Source organism: Rhinoraja longicauda, chromosome 10, assembly GCF_053455715.1.
Source record: "Rhinoraja longicauda isolate Sanriku21f chromosome 10, sRhiLon1.1, whole genome shotgun sequence".
Taxonomy (NCBI): domain Eukaryota; kingdom Metazoa; phylum Chordata; class Chondrichthyes; order Rajiformes; family Arhynchobatidae; genus Rhinoraja; species Rhinoraja longicauda.
Window position 1 is genome coordinate 37,580,733 of NC_135962.1, and position 13,223 is coordinate 37,593,955.

Genomic DNA, 13,223 nt, shown 5'->3' on the forward strand with positions numbered 1-13,223 from the left:
GTGCGTGTCTGTGTGTGTGGATTCTGTGTGTCTACATGTGTTTATCTGTGTGTGCCTAGGTGCGCATCTGTGTGTCTCTGTATGTGTATCTGTGTATGTCGGTGTTTGTGCCTGTGTTTGTGTTTGCCAGTGTGTGTCTGTGTGTGTTTGTCTGTATGTGTGCATGTATATGTCTGAGTCTGTGTATAAGTCTGTGAATGTGTGTCTATCTGTCTGTGTATGTGACTCTCTGTCTGTGTGTGTGTGTTGGTGTGAGTCTGTGTGTTTCTGTCCATATGTGTATTTGTGAGTCTGTCTATATGAATCTGTGTGTGTCGGTGTGTGCCATTGTGTGTATGTATATATGTGTGTGTTTTCTGTCTGTGTGTGTGCGCATGCACATCACTGTGCATGTGTGTCTGTGCTCATGTGTGTTTCTGTGTGTGTATGTGTCTGCGTATGTGTCCCTATATGTGGGTGTGACTGTGTGTGGCTATGTGTGGGGGTGTCTGGGTAAGACTGCATGTGTATCTATGTCTACATGCATGTCTGTGCGTGTGTCTATGTGTGTCCCTATCTGTGTATGGCCCTTTGTCTGCATGTATGTGGCCGTGTGTATATGTGTCTGTGTGTGATTCACTATGTGCCTATGTGTTTTCTGTATGTGTGGCTATGTGTGAGTGCCTGTGTGTTTGTGTTTATGTCCATGTGTGTGTCTGTGTTTGTGTCTGTGTGTGTTTGTGTGTGTGTGTGTCTGTATGGGTGTCTGTGTGCCTGTGTGTCTATGTGTTAGTTTGTGTGTGTCTATGTGGCTGTGTGTCCGTGTGTATGTGTGTCACTGTGTCTTTGTGCCTATGAATGTGCCGGTGTATGTTTCCCTTTATGCGTGTGTTTGTATGCACACGTCTGTAGACCTATGTGTATGTGTCCATGTGTATGCTTGTGTGTATGCATATATACAGTATATGTCTCTGTGTGCGCATGTATATGTCTGCGTAAGTGTGTATAATTCTGAGAATGTGTGTCTATGTGTCCCGAGGCGTGCATCTCTGCCTGTGTATGTGTGTGCATCTGTGCATGGGTGTCTGTTTTTCTATGTGTGTGAATGTGCCTGTGCCAGTGTGAATCTGTGTGTGAGTACCTGTATGTGTATCTGTTTATGTCTGTATGTTTGACCCTCTGTACATGTGTGTTAATGTGCGTGTGCTTGTATGTAAGCCTGTAAGTGTCTGTGTGCCTGTGTGCCTGTATGTGTATATGTATATGTGTAATCCTTCTCCGTGTGTCCCCCTGTGACTGTGTTTGTGCCCATTTCCCTGTAGCTGTGTGAGAGTGAGTCTGTGTGTGTTTGTGTGACTCTGTGCATGTATCTCTTTGTGTGTGCCTCTGTATGTGACTCTGTGTATATATGACAGACACAAAATGCTGGAGTAACTCAGTGGGACAGGCAGCATCTCTGGAGAGAAGGAATGGGTGACATTTTGGGTCTAGAACCTTCTTCAGACTGTCTCTCCCTCCTCCAATGTGTGTATATGTTTCAAAGGTTTCAAAGGTCCTTTATTGTCTTGTGTACCAATTAAGGTACAGTGATATTTGTATTACCATACAGCCATACTGAAAAAAGCAACAAGACACACAACTACATAAATGTTAACATAAACATCCACCACAGCGGATTCCACATTCCTCACTGTGATGGAAGGCAATAAAGTCTAATTCTCTTCCCTCATTTTTCTCCCGCGGTCGGGGCAGTCGAACCATCCGTCGGGGCAATCGAAGGTTCCGCGTCGAGGTGATCGCCAGCTCACGATGTTAAAATCCTGCAGGCTCCCGCGGTTGGAGCTCCCGAAGTCAGTCTCCAGCAAAGGCCTCCAGCTCCTCGATGTTAGGCTGCAGTATGGACGGAGATACGATATGGAAAAAAAAACGCATCTCCGTCAAGGTAAGAGATTAAAAAAGTTTTCCCCAACCCACCATCCCTACATAAAACAAGCGAAAGAACACTAAAAACATATATTTAACACGTACTAAAGAAACAACAGAGAAGGAAGGGACAGACAGACTGTTGGCAAGGCAGCCATTGCTGGTGCCACCCGATCTGTGTGTGTGTCTCTGTGCCTGCTTGTGTCTTTGTCTATGTATTCCGGTGTGTGTCTGTCTGTGTACGTGTCTGTCCTTTTACATATGCCTGTGTCTGTGTCCGTCTGTATATGTGTATCTGGATGGATATGTCTGTGTGTGCCTCTATCTGAGGGTATCTGTGCCTCTGTGATTGTGTCTGTGTGCCTGTTTGTGTCTTTGTCTGTGTGTGTCCCTGTATGCGTGTGCTGATGTGTGCGTCGTTGTGTCTGTCTGTGCATATGCATGTCTATGTGTGTGTCTCTATATGTGTGTGTGGCTGTATGTGGATGCCTGTGTGTTTGTGTATGTATCCCTGTATTTGCTATGTGTAACTGTGAGTGTCTGTGTGTGTGGCTTAGTGTGTTTATGTTGTGTCTCTCCTCTCTGCCTGTGTGTGTGTGTGTGTGTGTGTGTTTATGTATATTTGTCGCTATGTCTGTCCTTGTGCCTGTGTGTGTCTCTGCGGGTGGCTGTCTGTATGTGTGAGTGTTTCTGTGTGCATGTCTGTGTGTGCGCGCCTCTCTCTGTGGGTCAGCCTTTGTGTGTCTGTGTGTCCCTCTCTATTTGTCTATTTGTGTGTGTCTCCTTGTGTGTCTGTATTTGTCTATGTATGACGGTGTCCATTTTTGTGTGTCCATTTTGTATGTGTGTGTGTGTCGATGTGTGTGTCTGTTTTATATGTGTGTGTGTGTGTGGATGTGTGTGCCTGTTTTGCATGTGTGTGTGTGTGTGTGTGGATGTGTGTGTCTGTTTTGTATGTGTGTGTGTGGACGTGTGTGTCTGTTTTGTATGTGTGTGTGTGTGTCTGTTTTGTATGTGTGTGGAAGTGTGTGTCTGTTTTGTATGTGTGTGTGGATGTGTGTGTCTGTGCTTCTATGTGTGTGTGTGTGTGTGTGTGAATATGGGTGTGTCTGTGCTTCTATGTATGTATGTATATGTGTGTGCATCTGTGCTTCTATCTTTGTATATGTGTGTGTATCTGTGCTTCTATGTATGTACATGTGTGTGTGTGTGTGTGTATCTGCGCTTCTATGTATGTACATGTGTGTGTGTGTGTGTGTATCTGTGCTTCTATGTATGTATGTACATGTGTGTGTATCTGTGCTTCTATGTATGTATATGTGTGTGTATCTGTGCTTCTATGTATGTACATGTGTGTGTGTGTGTGTCTGCTTCTATGTATGTATGTATGTATGTATATGTGTGTGTATCTGTGCTTCTATGTATGTATATGTGTGTATCTGTGCTTCTATGTATGTATATGTGTGTGTATCTGTGCTTCTATGTATGTACATGTGTGTGTATCTGTGCTTCTATGTATGTACATGTGTGTGTGTATCTGTGCTATGTATGTACATGTGTGTGTGTGTCTGTGCTTCTAGGTATGTACATGTGTGTGTATCTGTGCTTCTATGTATGTACATGTGTGTGTATCTGTGCTTCTATGTATGTACATGTGTGTGCATGTGTCTGTGCCTGTGCCTATATGCGTGCATGTGTGTGTCTGTGCTTCTATGTATGTACATGTGTGTGTATCTGTGCTTCTATGTATGTACATGTGTGTGTGTATCTGTGCTTCTATGTATGTACATGTGTGTGTGTGTCTGTGCTTCTAGGTATGTACATGTGTGTGTATCTGTGCTTCTATGTATGTACATGTGTGTGTATCTGTGCTTCTATGTATGTACATGTGTGTGTGTGTGTGCCTGTGCCTATATGTGTGCGTATGTGTATATGTGTATCCCTGGACCCCGACGCCCGGATGTGCGGCGTCGCTCCCTCTCGCATTTCCATAAAAGGCAGCGGAGCGTCGGCTCATTGTTGGCGGGGGACGGACTGACTGAGGGACGGACGGATCGGTCTCAGAGCCGCTGCACCCCGCCTGGCTGCGACCCCGAGGCCGGAGCGAACACACAGGACCGGCAGTGAAGGGAGCTGAGCTGAGCTGCGGGACAGCTGCGGGCATGGGTGGAGGAGGGCAGTGAGCGGCTCTGAGCAGCGGCCACAAGCCGGGCAGCGGCCCGGACACCCACACCGTGGGAAAGCCGAGCTAACGAGGTAAGCTTCACCCGACCCTGCTGCTCCACCGACCGGCTATTGCCCCTGAAATAACTGTTCGACAGCGCTCGCCCCGCTCACAGCCGCTGCCTTTTAGAAACTTTATTCCTTACAAACAAATATTCTAAACCAAAGCGGTGCAAAATCTCTGCGCGTCTCTACGTTTAGTATTGCTGAACGGAGAGCGGGGACACAGGCCCTTCGGCCCTCCTTGACTGTGCTGACCAAGCCTGGACTGGAGCCTTTGCCTGTGTCTTTTATAAACTTTATTCGTGAAAATGCATATGTGTATATTTATGTGTGTATATGCATGGGAACATATATTTATATATATATATATGTTCAAAACGAAAGCTTTGTAAAAATCTCTTGAGAGTTTCTCTGCATTCAGTATGGTTGGACAGAGAGCAGGGAGACATGCCCTTCGGCCCTCCTTATCCATGTTGACCCAAATGCCCATAATGGGATGGTGTTATTTGGTTTTGTCTTTTACGAACTTTATTGTATATGAAATTTTCAAGTTCAAATTTTCTGAATGTTTCTCTGCATTCGGTATTGTTAATCAGAGAGGTCGGGCACCGGCCCTTCGGCCCCTCTTGCCCATGCTGACCCAGTTGGCCACTTTGGGCTGGTCCTATCACCCATTCATGGGTCTAAACATGTTAGGCTGCATGTCATTAATGTCTCTACACCCACCGCTGCCTCTCTCGTGGGGACGTCGCGTCCCCGATGTGGCGCCAGCTCCGTCCAGTCAACATTAGACCCTTGAGTTGACCTCTCTCCCCTACCCTGCCCCTCGGAAGCTGCGCTCGGCCGGCTCCCATGGATGGTGTGATGGATATTGTGTGTGAGGGCGGAGTGGATGAGTGAGGGACGGAGGGGGCATGGATGGAGGGAGAGGGTAGTGAGGAAGGGGTGGGGAGTGAGGAAGAAGGGGTTGGGGAAGAAAGGGGGGGGGAGTGTCCGTAACCGACAGCCGGCCGGGAGAGGTGGGGTGAGTGGGGAGGTATGGGTGATGTGGGGTGAGTGGGGAGGTGGGGGAGGGGGGTGGTGTGGGGGAGGGGGGTGGTGTGGGTGGGTGAGGTGGGGGGGCACTGCCCTGGTCCCCCGGCCGGGGCGAAATGAAGGCGGCCGCGGTCCTCCCTCCTCCTCCTCCTCCCCCCCCCCTCCTCCTTCTCCCCGTCTCTCTCCCCCCCCCCCCTCCCTCCTTCCCCGGGCTCAGTGTAGGACTGGGACAAGCAGCCCCTTCGCGCTCCGGGCTGATCGACCTATTCCCAGGACAGGACATGCAAACACTCAGCCCCATTTTGTTTGCGAGCGGGAGGGACACGGTTGCAAGAGGCGGCCTCTCCTAACGGAATATGCATGGAGCGACCTCCGATCCCATGATCTCCAACACGTACATTTAATCATCTGCAGATTCTCGCGTCTGCATTCAATCTACAGTTTCTAGTGTTAGTTTGCATTTAATGATATGCACTTTCCAGAGCCTGCATTTAATCATCTATAATTTCTAATGTCTGCATTTAATCTTCGTTGTGAATGCTGTGTTACTTCATGTCATGTGCCCCGCAGATGGGAATCTGCACAGCGTTATTGGTTTATTGCAACAGCCTACAGCCTCTGCTTCTTTCCCTCTCCCCAGGGGCGTAAATAGTTTGCTGGCAGCATGGCGCTGGACGGTATCCGAATGCCGGACGGCTGCTACGCGGACGGGACGTGGGAATTGAACGTGCTGGTGACGGACCTGAGCCGGGAGGTTCCCCTGCGAGTCACCGGAGAGGTGCACATCGGCGGGGTGATGCTCAAACTGGTGGAGAAGCTGGGTGAGTGCTGATTCCATCCCCCCCATCCCATCCCCCGGCTGCGAGGACCGCCTATTCCTTCTGCCCACAGCCATGATCCACCGTCCCACGCCTTGTATGGGCTGCATCGCAAACCAAACCAAAAACCGTGCGTTGGCTGCGCTGGGGAATAATTTCACAAGGTTGAGCCAAGCCCCAGTCTTTCCTCTCTGCTGCATTGTTGCCAGTCGGGTACTGGGCTTAGTTGAAGTTCATTGGAAATATATATATTTTCCTGCAAACCATGACAACACAAAACTTTTAGTCTTCAATAGAAAATCTATGAAGAAGACACAAGGAACTGCAGATGCTGGAATCTTGAACAAAAGCACAAAATGCTGGATGAACTCAGTAGGGTATAGGCAGCATCTAGTTTAAAGATACAGCATGGAAACGGGCCCATCAGGTCCCGCTGGCCATTGACCACACTAGTTCTATGTTGTCCCACTTTTTCACACCCACTCCCAACACACTCAGGGCAATTTCCAGAGGCCAATTGGCATACAAACCCGCACATCTTCGGGATGTGCATGGAAACCAGAGCACCTGAAGGAAACCCATGCAGTCACAGGGAGAATGTGTAAACTCCACACAGAGCACCCGAGATCAGGATCAAACTCTGGTCTCTGGCACTGTGAGGCTGTGGCTCTACCAGCTGTGCCACTGTGGAGGGAATGGGCAGATGACATTTCGGGTCAGGACCCTTCTTCAGACTGTTGGCAAAGTGCAATAGTACAATCATAACATGTTTCAGAGTTTTCCCAAATTTAACAATAATATTGATTATTTGTTAAATTACACGTTGTTAATCTTGAGTGCTTGTATTTGGAGGGGGTGTGTATTAATCTGGTAGAAGGTTACTAATGCATTTATAATCCATTGATTTCTTTTTTCACAAATAAAATGAAAGACCTCTTATGGGACCTGCCCATCTCCCTCCACAGATGACCCCTTTGCGTAACTCCAGCATCTGCAGTCTCTCTCTTATTTTGTGCTATTTTAATTCGGTAATTTGTTATATTTAATTCGGAAGCGTATATTTTGTTCTGCAATTGAATGTTACAGAGGAAATGCATTGTGTTTTGCCAGTTTGTCCAGCATCTTGTCTGCGGATTAAAAAGTAATCAGTTGCAGTCTGAAGAAGGGTCATGACCCAAAATTCAGTTATCCATGTTCTCCAGAACGGTTGCCTCGACCCACTGAATTACTCCAGCATTTTATGTGTTTTCTTCCTAGTTTTAATGTTAATCCCAATTGATGAATGAGTGAAGACTGCTCCAAATTCTAAATTTACTTGTATTTTGTATATTAAAAAGACCGAGTGCAGGAGGAACTTACTGAGTCAGGCAGCATTTGTAGAGGGAATGGGTAGACCACGTGTTGAGTTGGGACCTTTCATCAGTTCCTTGTGTCTCCTATTAACAAGATTATCATGAGATCAAATTCTGGTTGAGAAAAATGTGTTTCAATCTCAAAAGATAACCAAGAGATTGCAGATGCTGGAATTTGGAGCAAAGAGAGACAAACTGCTGGAAGAAACACAGTCCAAGGAAGAGTACAGCACTTGTCCATTCCCTCCGCAGATGCTGCCTGACCTGAGTTCCTCCAGCACTTTGTGTTTTGCTCAAGGTTCCACCATCTGCAGTTCCTCATTTCTCTTGTCTACTTTTTAATTAATCAGCAAACTGGGGGAAAAGAGGGATGGTGCGAACTCGGTTAAATATGAATTAGGTAGGGAAGTTTGGAAATAAAAGGCTCCGCCTACTCAATATATCCAGTAGATTTAATCTTTAAAGATAAAAGTGGCTGTGTAAACCATATTCTTTACTAACTAGTTCTATCCCCATGGAGTCTTTGTTGTATGTAAACGATTAGATAGACACAAAATGCTGGAGTAACTCAGCGGGTCAGGCCACAGCTCTAGAGAATATGGATAGGTGATGGTTTGGGTTGGGACCTTTCAGATGGTAAACAATTAGCATTGACATACATTTTCAAAGGACTGGCACAGATAATCTTCTGTTAACTACTGTTCATTGATATGTTTTGGTTGTGGAGAAACAACTACCTTTTTATTTAAAGCAATGTGATGCAAATTGGTCCCCATCAGACCTGGAGACGTCTATCCTGGAAGATTTAAAGCTGATTACCACTGCAACTGCTGTTGTGGGACTAGTACGGTCTTAAAGGCTAGGTTGTCATCTGATAGGTATGTTAAGTATTCTGGATGTAGAGGATGGCCTAGAAGTCTGTTCTGCAAGTGTTTACATGATGCAATACGACTTTCTATTCCTTAAAATAAGGGTTAGCTGGCCACAAATTGGTATTGGTTTATTATTGTGATGTGTGCTGAGATACAGTGAAAAGCTTTTGTTCACATGGTATCTAATCAAATCAGATAATCCTATACATGAATGCAACCAAGCCATGCAGAAGAACAAAAGGTAAAGCGAAAATAAAAATACCAGAGTGCCAGATACAGTTTCTCAGCATTGTAGCATCAGAGAGCTTACACCCTAGCTTATGAAGTACTGTTCTGTAGTCTGATCACAGAGGGGAAGAAGCTGCTCCTGAATCTGGGTGATGCGTGCTTTCAAGGTTCTGTGTCTTCTGTCCTACGGGAGAGGAGAAGAGGGAAGGACTGGGGTGGAAAACGTCCTTGATTATGTTGGCTGTTCTCCCAAAGCAATATGGTGTATATGGAGTTGGGGTGGGGGAGGGGGCTGGTTTGCTTGATTGACCAGGCTGAGTCCATAACTCTGCAATTTCCCGTGGTCTTTGCAATTTAGTGCAAAGAACATAAGGAGCCAGCTAATTCAATTGCACAGACTTGGAGAGATGTTTGAGCGGCCACATGTAAGAGTAGACTGGAGATGCTGATTATGAATGCTCTGGATGTCCACATTGTTACATGCATTTCAGTGCCTGTGATTGATGGAAGATCAATCAATCATTAATTTAAATACTCTGGTGGGGAAAATTCAGTAAATGTGCTTTGATGTGAACGGAATCATGTGAAACCTCTCACTTGTAAAGAAAGTGAGACTGACTTTACCAGTCAGAGGGACTCGACTAGGAACGTCCATCGCCTCCACAGATGCTGCCTGACCCACTGAGTTCTTCCAGCACTCTGCGTGTTTTGCTCCAGATTCCAGCATCTGCAGTTGTTTGTGTTTCCAGAGATAGGCTAGACGGTTAGAATTTATTTCCCCAGTGTCAAGACTAGCGGGCATAGCAAGGTGAGAGGGGCAAAGTTTAAAGGGGATGTGCAGGGCATGTTTTTGTACACAGAGGGTGATGAGCATCTGGAACGCACTGCCAAGGTTGGTGATGGAGGCAGACACAATAGTGGCCTTTTAAGAAGCTTTTTGATAGGCATATGTACATATAGGGAATAGAGAGATATGGATTATGTGCAAACAGATAAGATTTTGGTTTGGTATCATGTTTGGCACAGACATTGTGAGCTGAAGTGCCTGTTCCTGTACTGTACAGTTCTATGTTCTCTGTTTAGTTTACTGCTCCACGTAGAATCGGTCAATGGTCTGGTTTGTGGTCATGTGTACAATTTGGACAGTTTCCTGATGATCAGCCCCTGCTCCTTCCCATGTTCCTTCATGTCTCTGTTCCCCGAGAGGATTCTGATTTTTTTCCATTGACCCAGACCATTCCTATAAGGAATTCGAAGTTTGTTTTGTGAATGGTGTGCAACTTGGTTGTGGTCTGAATCTTCCAAATCTCATAGAGTAGTGGAAACTTTCCTTATGTGCGTGGGCATATTTTTATTAGTGATGACCTGCTGTTCATGTGAGACCCATCTGCTTGTGAATAGAGTAGGACAGAGGTATTGCAGAAGGAATGTGAGGAGTTGGGGAGTAAACTAATATTGTTGGAATCGCTATTTTAAAGTCTGTGTATCGGTAAAGCTGTGTCACCTGCCGCACCTCTTCAAGATCAACAGAATTACGGTCTAACCTTAAGGGAAGGTGCAAGATGGTGTTATAAGTTTCCACGTAAATGGTTAGCTTTGCATTAGCCATTGCTTTCTCTCCTTGATAGAATTCAGCTAAGCGGGTGCCAAATATTTGAACCATAAAATGGAGGGGGAAAGTAAATTGCAGAACTAGAATGTAAATTGAGTGAGTATTGGTGTTGTAATGCTACCCAGATCTTTCTTTTAGTTTGGTTTAGAGATACAGCAAGGAAACAGGCCCTTCGGCCGACCAGCTTCACGCCAACCAACATTCACCTGTACACTAGTTCTATCCTACACACTCCGGACAATTTATAGCAGCCAATTAATCTACAAACCTGCACGTCTTATGAATGTGGGAGAAACTGGAGCACCGGGAGAAACCCCACGCTGTCACAGGGAGAATGTACAAACTCCGTACAGATCGCACCTGAGGCCAGGATCAAACTGAGTTCTCTGGCACTGTATGGCATGACTACCGACCGCTGTGTCATTGTGCTGCCCGTAACTCATAGATCATAGGACATTACAGCACAGGAACAAGCCCTCAACTCACAATGTCCATGCCAAGTTAAACTAATTTCCTCTGCCTGAATGTGAACCCTCCATTTCCATGTGCCTATCTAAAAACTTATTTAATGCAGTTAATGTATCACCACTGCCCCCGGCAGCATATTCCAGGCATCCACCAGTCTGTCTTAAAACAAAACTTGCCTTGCACATCTTCTTTAAACTTTGCTGCTCTCACCTCAGTGCTCTGCCCTCTTGACATATCCATCCTGGGGAAAATATTCTGACTGAAATTCCTTGTATGTATACATATTTGGCTAATAAAATTTATTCAATTCAATTCAGTGCATATATAATTTTATATACTTTGATCCCAACAACCTCCAGCATTCCAGAGAAAACAATCCAAGTTAATCCAACCTCATTTTATAGCTGATACTACCTAACCCAAGTAGCGTTCTGGTAAATCATACAATACGTGAGTACTATCCATAAGTTCCACAAGCAGCGCATAAAGAGAAAGGAAACAGAGTGCAGAATGTGGTGTCAATGAAAAGGTATTTGTAGAAGTTACATGCAAAACATTGAGTCAGCAGACTATAGGACTATGCAGGTAACTTATTTAAATTGTGTAGGAAGGAACTGCAGATGCTGGTTTACACTGAAGATAGACAGAATGTTGGAGTAACTCAGCGAGTCAGGCAGGAGAAAGGTCTGGAGAAAAGGGATAGTTAACGTTTTGGGTCAAGACCCTTCTTCAGACTAAAAGTCAGGGGCAGGAAAACTCAAGGTATGAAAAGGTTCAGAATAAATCAGAGCCGGCACTGATGAACAAGCAAACGTCGAGCCCATAATGCTGTTAAGTTTCCGTCCGCATTGTTGGCTGTGGAAATGGTGATAATGAAGGGATACATGGATGCAAATAGTGGAACCAGCAAGGCGATGAGGATGGGGAAGGACGGCGAGAGGGGAAATGCAGGGGTTACTTGAAATTAGAGAAATCAATATTCATACTGCAGGTTTGTAAGCTGCCCAAGCAAAATATGAAGGTAGACACAAAATGCTGGAGTAACTCAGTGGGACAAGCAGCATCTCTAGAGAGAAGGAATGGGTGACGTTTCGGGTCGAGACCCTTCAGTCTGACGCAAATTCACCCATTCCTTCTCTCCAGAGATGCTGCTTGTCCCATGAGTTACTCTAGCATTTTATGTCTACCTTCGATTTAAACCAACAACTGCAGTTCTTTCCTACACACGCAAAATATGAGGTGTGCAAATCCTCCAATTTGCGTGTGGTCTCACTCTGACAGTGGAGGAGCTCCAGGACAGAAAGGTCAGTGTTGGAATGGGGAGTTAAAGTGTTTGCCACACCTTCGCAATCTCCCAGTTGCCAAACATTTTAACTCCCCTTCCCACTAGTTTGAGCAAAACAAAGTGCTGACGGATCAGGTAGCATCTGTGGAGAGGGAAATGGATGCGACATTTCGGATTGGGACCCATCTTCAGACTGATTTTCGAAGGGTCTCGACCTCAAAACGTCATCTCTGCACAGATGTTAGCTGACCCGTTTGGGTTCCTCCAGCATTCCGGGTATTGTTCATGATTCCAGCATCTGCAGTTACTTGCGTCTCCCTCTACTAGTTAGTTTTTTATTCAAAATTCCAACAACTTAGTCTCTTGTGTCTCTTAGTAGTATAATTTCCTTTTTTGGGTATAGTTTGTTAATCATCTGAAGACAAATGGGATGTTCTAGGCTTAGAGATAGTCACATTTTGAGCTGCAAAGATCATACAGCCAACCCCACTGTGATTAATTATGGCTTTGAGAGCAAGTATTAAAAAAAGAGCAATTCTAAATGAATGTAAGATTAAATTCCAATTAAATATACCGTAATAAAGGATTGGCATAATATAAAAGGAAGTAATATGTAAAATCATTTGGATGTTAGTTATGTTGTGGATGGAAATTCATCACTGATCAATAATGAATGTGCCACACAGGGTTGTCACTATGCTCCATTGCCCTTAACCAGGGTGTCGATTTCTCATCTGTCGGAGATTCTTGAGCTCAGTAAAATGTCTTGAGACACAATTGCCTGCATAGGAGGAGCACAGAGCAGTGTTGAAATACTTAATGCTGTGAAGTTGCTGTTTTTGAGTGTCTTTGCTTTTTGGTGTGAAGTTTTTTTTGGAATTATTTGCATTAATTCTCACCTTAAACCAATGTCCTGGCTCTTAATTCATCTATCCTGAGTAAAAGACTGTGCATTCGCCCTATCTATTCCATTCATGATCTTATACACTTGCATAAGATCACCCCTCATCCTCCTGCGCTCCAAGGATTAAAGTCCTGCCCAACTTCTCCATGTAGCTCTTGTGGACCGATCTTCAGTATTAACCCGAAACATCACCCATTCCTTCTCTCCAGAGATGGTGCCTGTCCCGCTCAGTTACTCCAGCATTTTGTATCTTTCAGTGTAAACTGACATCTGCAGTTCCTTCCTACACATTTTGTATGCTCCACTGTGAAATTCCTAAGGTGTGCCTACTTTGAAGAAGTTCTCCTGTGACGAAAGTTCTGCAACACCCTCTCTTGCTGTTCCCCCTCTGATTCCTCCTGCTCTCCAACTCTTCGACCACGTTTTAACCCAGACTCGCTACCACAGCCACGTCTGAAGAAAGGTCTCGACCCAAAACTTCACCCATTCCTTTTCTCCAGAGATGCTGCCTGTCCAGTTGA

The 13,223-nt window shown here is 45.4% G+C and overlaps 1 protein-coding gene across 5 annotated transcripts in view; it reads left to right on the plus strand.

The window, feature by feature from the left end:
- The first annotated feature begins 3,911 nt into the window (after positions 1–3,911).
- fermt2 (FERM domain containing kindlin 2) overlaps positions 3,912–13,223 on the plus strand; it is a 109,031-nt gene continuing 99,719 nt past the window's right edge. For 4 of the 5 annotated variants that reach the window (XM_078406673.1, XM_078406676.1, XM_078406677.1 and 1 more), the window contains exons 1-2: positions 3,912–4,158; positions 5,804–5,984. In XM_078406673.1, the coding sequence (XP_078262799.1) occupies positions 5,828–5,984 (157 nt within the window). In that variant the 5' untranslated portion in view covers positions 3,912–4,158; positions 5,804–5,827. Of the gene's footprint in view, positions 4,159–5,447; positions 5,613–5,803; positions 5,985–13,223 lie in introns of those variants that run through there. The other variant, XM_078406674.1, reaches the window with a different exon arrangement.